The sequence below is a fragment of the Equus caballus genome, chromosome 28 (genome assembly GCF_041296265.1).
Source record: "Equus caballus isolate H_3958 breed thoroughbred chromosome 28, TB-T2T, whole genome shotgun sequence".
Taxonomy (NCBI): Eukaryota; Metazoa; Chordata; class Mammalia; order Perissodactyla; family Equidae; genus Equus; species Equus caballus.
This window is the reverse complement of record NC_091711.1, coordinates 44,086,475-44,099,100: the sequence shown is the minus strand read 5'-3', so window position 1 is coordinate 44,099,100 and position 12,626 is coordinate 44,086,475. Positions and strand designations below refer to the sequence as shown.

The window sequence follows — 12,626 nt, the reverse complement described above, 5'->3', positions numbered from 1 at the left end:
CACCCCTGCTTGGAGGGGGTGAGAGGCTGAGCAAGAGGGAGGGCCTGGGAGCCACGTTCCAGCCACGAGGTGGCACACAATGGGGCGGAGTGGTGCTGGGGTTCGCATCTTTCCTTGAGGGACCACAGAGCCAGAGTGGGAAGGCATTGGAGCAGGGGAGGAAGGCAGCTTGGCAAGTGAGGCTGAGGGATGAAGTGGGATGGCTGGAGCAGGGAGACCTGACCCAGGGAGAGGGAGGCCCGAGAATCCATTCCGTGTGGTCCTCAGCAGCCCTGCGAGGGTGTAAAGAAATTCCATCGGCCCCACGTGCTTTCAGTCTCTGTGTCTTCCGGAAAGAGTCTGAGCAGCTGATGTTCAAGGACAAATGATACTGACAAGGAAGCAGGCCCACTCCTCTGGGGACAGTGTCACATCCTATGCTAGGACACCCTGGTACCCTGAGCTTCCTGGCAACTCCGTCAACACAGGCCAGCACCCACCCCACATTTCTCTGAATCAGGAAAGCGGACACAGGCCCGAGGAGATTCATCACCTGGGTGGCCTCAGGAGCTGGGAGGAACAAGGACCAGTTTGTAAGCAACTTGGGGAGGGTCTCCTGGGCTCTGAACTGGCTCCTTGGGTGAGTAGGGAGCTCTGAAAACAACCCTGCTGCCTCCCCACCCCCAGATTCAATCATGGGATGGCCACGGCCAGGTGAAGCTGAGGAAGCAGAGCCAGGCGCCAACCAGCTGAGGGTCCTCAGCATCCCTGCTGCCGCCTTGAGGTGGGGAGAGGTGGGGGTCGGGTCCAGGCCACCAATGAGAACAGGTGCTCTGTGCTGGGTCTGGGTCTGTGTGTGTGTGTAAGTGGTGCATGTATTAATGTGTGTGTGTATGTGGTTTTGTGGGTGTGTAAATGTGTGTGTGTGTGCCTGTGCTGTGTGTCACTTTGTGAGCATGTTGGTAGTGTCTGAATGTGTGAGTAGTTTGTGTGTAATCTGCGTCTGAGGGTATTGAGTGTAGTAGAGTGAAGTGAGGGACACCGAGAACCTCATCTCCCCCATTCCCCATTGTCCACCTGATCATGTGACCTCCCCACAGCCAGGGACCTGGGAGGTGAAGGTCACTCAGGAGGAGGCAGGTGAGATATGGGGAGGTGAGGATGTGTTCCGGGGATGAGGCTGTGACCCCATTAGGGAGGGTGAGCATAATGTGACAGGTGGGTGGCAGGATCAAGTCCAAAGACCCCTGGTTCTTCCTGGGACCCTGCATAACGCTGGGAGTCAGGCTGGGGGTGGGACATATCGTCTCTCCCCACCACTACCTGGCATAAGCACCTGGAGAGGGCAGAAAGGACAGGACATCCGCGGCTGCTCATGCACCTGAGCTTCCCTAGCCCCTCCCTGCACCCTCTGGCAGCACAGTCATCCCGACAGCTTGGCTCACAGCAGAGGACAAAGGCCAGTCTCAGCTCCCCTTATAAAGGGGCCCAGGCTCATCAAACCCTCAGGGTTGGTGAGAGAGCCCTGCCAGGTCTGGTCCTGGTGCCTGGTGTGGTGAAGAGCGCCAGTGTGTCCAGAGGAGCGCAGTGTGCACTGAGGCAGCCATGGGGCTGCTGACCTGGGAGACACTGGGGCCTGTGGCTGTGGCCGTGACCATCTTCCTGCTCCTGGTGGACCTGATGCACCGGCGCCAACGCTGGGCCCCCCGCTACCCCCCAGGCCCCATGCCCCTGCCTGGGCTGGGCAACCTGCTGCAGGTGGACTTCCAGGACCCGCTTCGCAGCTTTACTTGGGTGAGGAACGTGGTGTTTGGCAGCAGAGATGCTGGGGACCCCACGTAGCAGCAGACCGTGGGTGGTGGTGAAGCCACAGGCTGGACAAGGAGCTGGTGGAAAGGAGGAGGCAGGTGTGAGAGGCCTCCTGGGGGAGGGCAGCTGGGCAGGGCCTGGGGGACAGTTTGAATTTTCCCATCAAAGGTCAGAGAGGGCAAAGGCCTGGAGGGGGTGGGACTTGGCAGAGGGTTCGGGATGCAGTGGGACAGAGCTTCAGTTCTGTGAGCCTGAGTCCCTTCTCATGACATCTGGGGGAAAGGTCTTGAGATTGGGGGAGAGGGTCTGGTCATGAGCCCCATTGAAATCAGGAAACCGAAGTTGAGAGGGGACAGTGACCAGGTTCAAATCTTTTGCTGCTGTGAGACCTTGGGCCTCACTGCTCACCTCTCCGAGCTTCATTTTCTTCACCTGTAAAATGGGAATGCTAACTTGGCCTGCTGACAATGTGGGTGACCTCTGCTAAGTCATAGCTGGGTGGTCTGATCCAAGCTGAGGTCCTCATCCCTACAGAATGTTACCTCCAGAGTCACGAGGCCAGATTAAGTTCCTCCAAGCCCTTGCTGCTGGCTGCCCACGGGTTCCCCAAGGCTTCTGCCAGGAGACTGGGGCGGGCGCCAGGCAGGAGCGGGACTTCTCCAACGCCCTTGACCCTGGCCTGCAGCTGCGGCGCCGCTTCGGGGACGTGTTCAGCCTGCAGCTGGCCTGGACGCCGGTGGTCGTGCTCGACGGGCTGGCGGCCATGCGCGAGGCGCTGGTGCACCGCGGCGAGGACACCTCCGACCGCCCACGTTTCCCGGTCTACGAGCACCTGGGCTTCCGGCCGCACGCGAAAGGCAAGCGGAGGAGGGGCGGACCCCGGCCCAGCGGGGACTGGGCCCGCAGTGACTAGAGACCTGGCAGGGCCAATTGGAGGCAGGGTGGGAGACCCGCGGTGCAGGCAAGAGTCAGGGAATTTGTAGGGACGGCAGCTGGAGGAGGGAGCCCGTGCTAAGGGAAGGGAGGCGGGTGTGGGCGGGGCGGAGGGCGTGGTCTCACAGGGAGTGGGCGGGCCCCGGGCTATGGGGAGCTTGCAGGGGATGTTCCAGTGGCGGGAATAAGGAGAATGGAGTCAGTGTGGGCGGACCAGGGCCTTCCCTTGACTGGAAGGGGGTCACGGGGGGCAGAGGCAAGAGTGGGGCCAAGACGTACCCCCGGTGGGGAGAACGGGCGTGCAATAGGGACAGGCGGATGGTGGGACCCGTCCCCAACCAGAAGTAGGTGTAAATGGGCGGGACTTGGTGATCTGGGGGTGGATGTGGATATTGTGGTTGGAACAGGAGCCGGGAGTAGGGGTGCGACCTTCTATACAGGGGATGCGACTACGAGAGCAGGGCAAGTGGCGGACCGGGATCTGTCCTATTGGGGGGCGGAGGACAGACGAGCCAGGGAGAAAGGTGTGCGCGCAGAGGAGGGGCGAGGTCACAGCCGAGCCACGCCCACGTCTGCCCCGCCCACAGGGGTGATCTTTGCCCGCTATGGGCGCGAATGGCAGGAGCAGCGACGCTTCTCCGTGTCCACCCTGCGCAACTTCGGCATGGGCAAGAAGTCCCTGGAGCAGTGGGTGACCCAGGAGGCCTCGTGCCTCTGTGCCGCCTTCGCCGACGAGGCTGGTGAGTGCTGGGCTGAGGGCCAGGAAACAGGGATGGAGGCTGGAGAAGGGGAGATGGAGGCGACCCCCTGACCTGCACCGTCCCCTCCCAGGAAGGCCCTTTAGCCCCAACGCCCTCCTGAATAAAGCGGTGAGCAACGTGATCGCCTCCCTGACCTTCGGGCGCCGCTTCGAGTACAACGACCCGCGCTTCCTCAAGATATTGGACCTGACAGAGGACATACTGAAGGAGGACTCCGGCTTCGTGTCCCAGGTGCGGGGTGAAGACGGCCAAGGAGCCCCACAGGCGAGCTCCGTGGAGGGGCCTCAGCCCTGCAATGGGCCTCCGCGGAGCAGAATTTGTACAGAGGGGGGTTGGGTCAGCGGCAGAGGAGGGAGATAAGGAACCTCTACCTCCTTCAGTGGAAGCCTCTGGAACCCCTGAGATGTAGATTTTAGGTTTATCCTCTTGAGTCCTAGGCAGGAGAGAGGGTGGATGTACGAAGTTAAGGAGAAATCAGGTCAATGGTGGTGACACCCTGGGAGCGGCTGGGACTTGACTGTTGGAGGTGAACAGCTGAGCAGGGGGAGGACCCACCACCCAACATCTCTGGCCCGCACAGGTGCTGAACGCGATCCCCATGTTCCTGCACATCCCAGGGCTGGTCGCCAAGGTCTTTCCTGGGCAGAGAGCCTTCATGGCCCAGCTGGATGAGCTGGTTGCTGAGCACAGGGTGAACCGGGACCCAACCCAGCCCCCTCGAGACCTGACTGACGCCTTCCAGGACGAGGTGCAGAAGGTGAGCCGCCAGGGACACAGGTGGTGGGTTGAGGGGCCCATGAGGTGAGCCCAGGTAAGATGGGGCCTAATTATCACCTAGTAATCAGGCAGTCTGGTTGATGGGTGCAGAGTGGGAGGCCACTGAGGGGCTTCCTCGCCCTTTCCCTGAGCCCACCCTCTCTGCATGGCCCAGGCCAAGGGGAACCCTGAGAGCAGCTTCAATGATGACAACCTGCGCCTGGTGGTGGCCGACCTGTTCTCTGCTGGGATGGTGACCACCTCGACCACGCTGGCCTGGGCCCTCCTGCTCATGATCCTGCACCCGGATGTGCAGCGTGAGCCCAGCCTGGGGGCCTGGTGGGATGGGACAGACAGGAGAGGGACAGGCTGGGGGCCCTGAGCTTGGTTTGGCCACCAGGAGCTCTGAGCAGAGGCTGGGCCCTGGCTCACAGGTCAGAGTGACCTTCTCCTCCATGTGGGTGCAGCCCCTGCACAGGAGTCAGGAGGAGGGTGGGGCCTAGTCCCCTGTGTTGTGACCACTGTGGGGACGCTGGTCTGTGCAGGCCGTGTCCAACAGGAGATCGATGAGGTGATAGGGCAGGCGCAGCGACCAGAGATGGGGGACCAGGCCCACATGCCCTTCACCATGGCCGTGGTCCATGAAGTTCAGCGCTTTGGGGACATCTCCCCACTGGGCTTGCCCCACATGACATCTCGCGACATTGAAGTACAGGGCTTCCTCATCCCCAAGGTAGGCCTGCCCCCCTCCTCAGCCTAGCTCAGCACCACGTGCCCCCTGGGAGCCCCAGCATGGCCATTAGGTGAACCCAGTCCCCCTAATCCTCACCTGCACAGGCACTAGCTGTCCAGCCTGGGTGGGTGTGGGGATGAGGCAGAGGCCCCGTCCATTCAGAGCCCCAGCCAGCAGGGTGGGGATAAAGACAACTAAAATCTCCCGCAGTGTGTTGGAGGCGCTGTGCATGCAGGGACAGGTGGCAGTGAGGGCTCCCAAGGGAGGCAGGTCACTTGGTTCTGCCTTGGGGACAGCAAGGGTGCCAGGAAGCTTCTTGAGCTGAGATTGATTTGAAAGAGTCCAGGAGAGTGGAAGCAGAGGCTGTGGCCCATGAGTGTTTGTGTGGTCCAGACCCCACTCATGCCAGGCATCTCCTGCCAGGGGACCACGCTCATCACCAACCTGTCATCGGTGCTGAAGGACGAGACCATCTGGAAGAAGCCCTTCCGCTTCCACCCCGAGCACTTCCTGGACGCCCAGGGCCGCTTCGTCAAGCAGGAGGCCTTCATGCCCTTCTCAGCAGGTGCCTGTGGGGAGCCCGGCTCGCTGCCCCTCCTGGGGAGTCTTGGAGGCGTGGAGCCCAGGCCCCCAGGCTCGCTGACCCCCATCCCCACCCACAGGCCGCCGCTCGTGCCTCGGGGAGCCCCTGGCCCGCATGGAGCTCTTCCTCTTCTTCACCTGCCTCCTGCAGCGCTTCAGCTTCTCGGTGCCCGCTGGGCAGCCCCGCCCCAGCGACCACGGTGTCTTTTGCTCCGTAGTGACCCCGTCCCCCTACCAGCTCTGTGCTGAGCCCCGCTAGAGGGGTGACACCAAGGCCCCAACCCTCTACTTGTGGAGGCCCTGATGTCCAATAAACCATTCTGATGGCTCCAACCTGGCTTGAGTCCCACCTGAGCCCCCTGAGCAGCCTCAGGCAGTGATGTGGTCTCAGCAGCCTCCCCAGGGCAGCTGCTTCCCCCGCCTGATCCACCCTTACCTGGCATTTGACCCCATTTGACAGACAGATATACTGAGGCTCAGAAGCTGACAGCTTACCCCCTAGTCACCCATGCAGACCCAACAGTGGCTGCCCTGGTTGGTGACTAAGTCCATGTAGGCCTTGACTCCTGGGTGTCAGGGGGCGGGAGGAGTGTGAATGGGGTTCTGATGGAATCAGCCCAATCCCGGGCTGGGTGGGCGCCCTCAGGTTCAGGGATTCATTGCAAGGACTCATGGGAGTCAGAACAGCTGTTATGCTCACAGTTATGGTCTTTCCAGAGAAAGGATCCAGGCAGAATTAGCAGTGGTCAAAGGCACATAGGTGGAGTTCAGGAAGAGTGGACACAAGCTTCCAGCTGTCTCTCTGAGGATTCGTGCAGACAGTGCTCAGTTCTCCCAGCAGTGATGTGTGACACAAGCAGAGAGTTTGCTCACCAGGGAGGCTCCCCCGAGTCTGGGTGTCCAGGGATTTTGTTGGAAGTCAGTCACTTAGACTGGGAGAGCCGCATGGCTGACCTCAGTTACTCAGTCTCCAGCCCCCCTCAAAGTCAATCAGTGTGGCCCACAGCCCCGCCATCAATCACATTGTTGACATCAACTGTGTGGTGTCACCCAGGGCCACAGGTATAGAGACACTTGTCAGGCAGGTCATCCTAAGAGCGAAGGGGCTGTTTCTCAGGAGCTTGTCAAGGGCCAGGCATTTTTCTCAAATGTGCAGGGATTAAAATCCCAAACCTACTGAGTAAACTTTTCACTGCACAGGCCCCCACCCTGGTTTTTGGCTCCTACAGGAAAATGGTTGTATTTGTTTGAGTCTCTGCATTGTGTGTGTTTAGGAAAGAAATGCACATAGCATATAATTTACCATCTTAATCATGTTTGAGTGTACAATTCAATGCTATTAAGTACTGATATTGTTGTGTAAATGTCACCACCATCCGTCTCCAGAACTCTTCATCCTACAAAACTGAAACTCCGTCTCCATTAGACAATAACTCCCCACGTCCTTTCCCCATAGCCCCTGGCAACCACCATTCTACTTTCTGTCTCTGTGAATTTGTCTATGCTAGGGAGCTCATACGCAAGGAATCATAGAGTATTTGTGTGATAAGTGACTGACTTCTTTCACTTAGCGTGTGATGTCCTCAAGCTTCAGCCATGTTGTACCATGTGTCAGAATTTCCTTCCCTTTTTAGGCTAAATAATATTCCATTGTACATATAGACCCCATTTGCTTATCCCTTCCTCCGTGGATGGACACTGGGTTGCTTCCACCTTTCAGCTACTGTGAATAACGCTGCTGTTCACATGGGGTACAACTATCTCTTTGAGACTTTGCTTTCAGTTTGTGGATATATAACCCAGGGACTTTTTCCCACAGCAGCTGTGCCATTTTACACTCCCACCAGCAGTACACAAGGGTTCCAAATCTCCACATCCTCATCAACACTTGCTTTTTCTGTTTTGATGATAGTAGCCAGTCTAATGGGTGTGAGGTGTTATCTCATTGTGGTTTTGGTTTGCATTTCCAGAAAGATGGGGGATGTTGAGCTTTTTTCATGTGCTTATTGTCCATTTGTATACCTTCTTTGTAGAAATGTCTATTCAAGCCCATTTTACAATCGGATTGTGTGTTTTGTTGTTATTGTTGCTCTTGAGTTTTAGGAGTTCTCTATATATTTCAAATATTAATCTCTTATCAAATACAGTCGTGCAGCACCTAATGACATTTCAGTCAACAAAGATGCTATATATGACGGTGAGCCCATAAGATAAGTACCATATAACCTAGGTGTGCAGTAGGCTATACCATCTAGGTTTGTGTAAGTGTACTCTATGATGTTTACAAAATGACAAAATTGCCTAAAAACACATTTCTCAGAACCTATCCCCGTCATTAAGTGACACGTGGCTGTATATGTTTTGCAAATATTTTCTCCCATTATGTAGGTTGGTTTTTTACTCTGTTGATAGTATATATTTTTTTAAGATTTTATTTCTTTTCCTTTTTCTCCCCAAAGCCCCCCGGTACATAGTCGTGTATTCTTCGTTGTGGGTCCTTCTAGTTGTGGCATGTGGGACGCCGCCTCAGCGTGGTTTGATGAGCAGTGCCATGTCCGCGCCCAGGATTCGAACCAATGAAACACTGGGCCACCTGCAGCGGAGCGCGTGAACTTAACCACTCGGCCACGGGGCCAGTCCCGATGGTATATTTTGATACGCAAAATTGTTAAATTTTCATGAACTCCAATTTGTCTATTTTCTTTGGTTACCTGTGCCTTTGGTGTCATATCCAGAAATCACTGCCAAACCCAACATTAAGAATCTTTTCTCCGATGTTTTCCTCCAACAATTTTCTAGTTTTAGCTCTTACTTTGAGGCCATTGATCCATTTTGAGTTCATTTTTGTAGATGGTGCTGGGTGAAGGTCCGACTTCATTCTTTCACGTTAAGATATGCAGATTTCCCAGCACCATTTGCTGAAAAGACTGTCCTTTCCCCATTCAATGGTGTTGGCACCCGTGTCGAAATCATTGGCCCATAGATGAGGGTCTGTCTCCGGGCCTTCTGTTCTCTTCCGTTGGTCTATGTCTCTGTCTTTATGCCACTGCCACAGTGTGTTGATTACTGTAGCTTTGTAGTGAGTTTGAAATGAGGAAGTATGAGTTTTACTCCTTCTCAACATTGTTTTGGCCATTTGGAGTCCCTTGAGACTCCATATGAATTTTAGGATTGATTTTTCTAATTCTCCAAAAAAGTCATTGGGGTTTTGATGGGGATCACGTTAAATCTGTAGACGGTTCTGAGTGGTGTTGACGTCTTGACGATATCAAGTCCTCCAATCCGTGAACATAGAGGTCTTTCCACTTCCTTGTGTCTTTCCTTTCTTTCAGCAATGTTTTGTAGTTTTCATGGTACAAGTCTTTCACCTTTTTGATTAATTCCTAGATATTTTATTCTTTTTGATCCTATTGTAAATCAAGTTGTCTTCTTAATCTTAATTTCGGATTGTTCTTGTTAGTGTATAGAAATACAGCTAATTTTGGTACATTGATTTTATATCGTGCTACTTTACTGAGTGTATTTGCAAGTTCCAACGTGATTTTTTTTGTGGCATCTTTAGGTTTTTCTGCATACAAGATCATATCATCAGCAAACAGAGATAATGTTACTTCTTCCTTTTCAGTTTGGATGCCTTTTCTTTCTTTTTCTTTCCTAATTGCTCTGGCTAGAACCGCCAGTACTCCGATGAGTGGAATTGGCAAACATGGGCATCCTGTCTTTGTTCCTGATGTTAAAGGGAAAGCTTTCAGTTTTTCACCATTGAGTGTCACGCTTGCTGTGGGTTTTTCATATATGGCTTTTGTTCTGTTGATGCAGTTTCATTCTATTCCTAGTTTGCTGAGTGTTTTTAACATGCAAGAATGCTGAACTTTGTCGAATGCTTTTTCTGCATCAGTTGAGGTGATCATGTAGTTTTTGTTGTTCATTCTGTTATGTTGGCATACAATGTGGATCAATTTTCATATGTTGAATCATTCTTGAATTCCGTTAATAAACTCCACCTGGTCATAACTCTTTCCCACTTGTATAATCATTTTAATATGCTGCTCGACTTGGTTTGACAGTATTTTCTTGAGGACTTTTGCCTCAATGTTCATGAGGGATATTGGTCTGCAGTTTTCTTTTCTTGTAGTGTCTTTGTCTGACTTTGATATCAGGGTGATGCTGGCCTCATGGAGTGAGTTAGGAAGTGTTCCCTCCTCTCCCATTTTGTGGAAATGTTTGAGTAGGATTGGTGTTAATTCTTCTTTAAATGTTTGGTAGAACTCAACAGTGAGGTCATCAGGTCCAGGGCATTTCTTTGTTGAGAAATTTTGATTACTCATTCAACCTCCTTATTAATTACAAGTCTATTCAGATTTTCTGCTTCTTTATGATTCAGTCTTGGTAACGTTTGTGTCTCTAGGAATTTGTCCGTTTCATCAATAGGTTATTCAGTTTGTTGGCATACAGTTGTTCACAATTATAATACTTTTTACTTCTGTAGAATCAGTAGTAATGGGCCCACTTTCATTTCTGATGTTAGCGATTTGAGTCTTCTCTCTTTTTTTCTTAGTCCACCTAGTTAAAGGCTTGTCAGCTTTGTTGATCTTTTTGGAGAACCAACTTTTGGTTTGATGGATGTTCTCCACTATTGATGTAGTCTCCATTTCATTTATCTCTGCTCTGGATTATTGCCTTTGTTTTTTAGCTTTGGGTTTTGTTTGCTCTTCTTTTTCTAGATCTTTAAGGTGTAGAGTTACGTAATTGATTTGAGATCTGTTTTAATGTAGCCACTTACAGTTACAGACTCCCCTCTGAAGATCACTTTTGCGGGGTTCCATAATTTTTAGTATATTGTGCTGTCATTTTCATTCATCTCAAGGTGTTTTGTACTTTCTCTTGTGATTTCTTCTTTGACTGATTGGTTTTTTTAGGTGTATTGTTTAATTTTCACGTATTTGTGAACTTTCCAGTTTTCAATCTGTTAATGACTTCTAGGTTGTGGTGGATGAATATTCTGATCATTCTCAAGTCAATCCAGCATGCCTTGCATGCAGAGGCGCACATCAGCCGCTTCATCTGGAAAGTTCCACATGGCATTTAAAGGAGGGGAGGAATAACCCCCTCTGAAGATAAAGGCAAGTTTTCAGTAGTCTCCTGATTTTGCCCTGCCCCCACTTGACTACATTCTTGGTGCTCAGAAGTCATAGAGATGCATACGTCTCAGCATGATTTGTCCCTTTCGGAGCATCCCTGACACAATCCCATCAGATGAAAAACGAGCTTGGTGCAGTGTCAGCATCTAGCCCCAGCCTCTCCTTTACTTCCGTTTTAGCTAATTATGTGTAGAAATAACCACTGGATTGTATATAGGCCTGCTTCTTGGGTTGGGTTTTTTTTTTTTTTTTTTTTTCATTTCCTTACATATCAGTCACCAACCCTTTGGAGGTTAGCTCTATCAGTTCCCAATTCCGTAGGTGACTTCTACCTCTAGTAACCAATCAGGTTGCAGCTGCTGTGTCACCCCACGAGTGATGCAGAAATCCTTCAGGAATGAAGGTTCATCATCCACCACCCTCAATTCTTCCTTTTCCCAAACTATGACTTTACCTTGTTCCAATGAGTCAGGGTTATTCTAATGAATGCCACTATTGAAGCCAGCTGAGTCTGGGGCCTGAAGACCATCTTAGAGTCAATGATTTGCTGGTGGACTCACAAACTTCTTTATTAATGCTGTTATTTGCATGGTTATTGTCAGTGTTTGGGATGCTAGAACGAAATACCATAGACTGATTGGGTTATAAACAGCAAACATTTATTCCTCACAGTTCTGGAGTCTGGGAAGTCCAAAATGAAGGCTCTGGAAGACTGGATGTCTGGTGAGGGCCCACTTTCTGTTTCTAGACCGTCACTTTTCCACTGTGTCCTCACCTGGTGAAAAGGAAAAGGCTTCTCTTTTATAAGGGCATCAATCTCATTCATGAGGACTCCAACCTCATGACTTAATGAGCTCCCAAAAGCCTCTCTAAAAAATGCTATCACCCTGGGGATTAGGTTTCAAAACGTGAATTTAGGGGAGACACAGAGATTCTGTCTATAGCAGCTGTGGTTTATGACAATGAAAGGATACAGATTAAAATCAGCAAAGGTAAAAGACACCCAGGACAGACAGACAGAGACACATGAGAGCCCAGCACAGGTTTCCATTTCTCCTCTTCCAGGGGAGTCATATGTACAATGTTTAAATCCCCCAGCAACCATGAGTGACACATGCATAGAATCTTGCCAGTCAGGGAAGTGCAGCAGAACCTTGACATTCAGGGAATTTATTGAGGTTGGTGTTGCAGGCATGGAGCACCTGTGTGCCTGACAGGAGTGACTAAGTCTCCAGCCCCTCCAGAGTCCAGACAGGTACAGGGAGATGCAAGGTCCCCACTACATGTCACATTTAAAGTATGAATGATCTGGCAAGGCCTGAGGTTCCAGGAAAACAAAGACATCGTTATCCAGCAGAATATTCCCAGAGCTAAAGGTCATCTCCCAGGGGCTGGTCAGGGGCTAGTCATTATTTTATAAGGTGCAGGATTTGAACCCTCCAAACTTTCTCACTTTACCCTTTATTGCAAAGGACTTACTTGGCTGGGATGCCCACATCCCAGGCCTGACTCCACCCACCCCACCGCGGGCCAGCAGCTCAGCGAGCACCATGAGCCTGCTGCCCACTTCATCTACAGCATCTCAATAGGTTGGGATCTCAGGGATGGCTGGGAAGCCGTGTGCCAGGTTAACACCCAGGCTCAGTTCTCAGGTGCCAGAGCCCTGCCTGGGAAGCCTGATGGCAGTCCGGGAGTGAGCACTTCCCTGAACCTTCAGTCGCCACAGGATAGAACCCCCTTTCCCAGCCACTCAGGAATGCTCATGTCCTGCCACCTCCCCAGGAGGAGTTGCTCACAGCCAGCCTAGAGGTGGAGGAGGACACTGATCTGAGATCCGACCCAGGACACTATCCTCTGAGTGGCCAGATTAGACTGGGCTCTCAGGAGGCTTGGCCAGGGACAGGGAATGAGCCCTGTGCGCCCCAGGCATGT

General features: G+C 52.2%; 1 protein-coding gene across 2 annotated transcripts; it reads left to right on the top strand.

Annotated features, from left to right (window-relative positions):
* Window positions 1–666: 666 nt before the first annotated feature.
* Window positions 667–5,886, top strand: CYP2D88 (cytochrome P450 family 2 subfamily D member 88). Of its 2 annotated transcripts, XM_001502900.6 has the most exons (9): window positions 1,442–1,773; window positions 2,474–2,645; window positions 3,309–3,461; window positions 3,553–3,713; window positions 4,063–4,239; window positions 4,414–4,555; window positions 4,784–4,971; window positions 5,395–5,536; window positions 5,634–5,886. In XM_001502900.6, the coding sequence occupies exons 1-9, from the start codon at window positions 1,585–1,587 to the stop codon at window positions 5,810–5,812; spliced, it is 1,503 nt and encodes a 500-aa protein (XP_001502950.3). In that variant the 5' UTR covers window positions 1,442–1,584; the 3' UTR covers window positions 5,813–5,886. The 2 variants fall into 2 exon arrangements, with proteins under 2 accessions (XP_070109861.1, XP_001502950.3); XM_070253760.1 differs by lacking the exon at window positions 4,784–4,971 and having other exon boundaries at window positions 667–1,773.
* The last annotated feature ends 6,740 nt before the right edge of the window (window positions 5,887–12,626 follow it).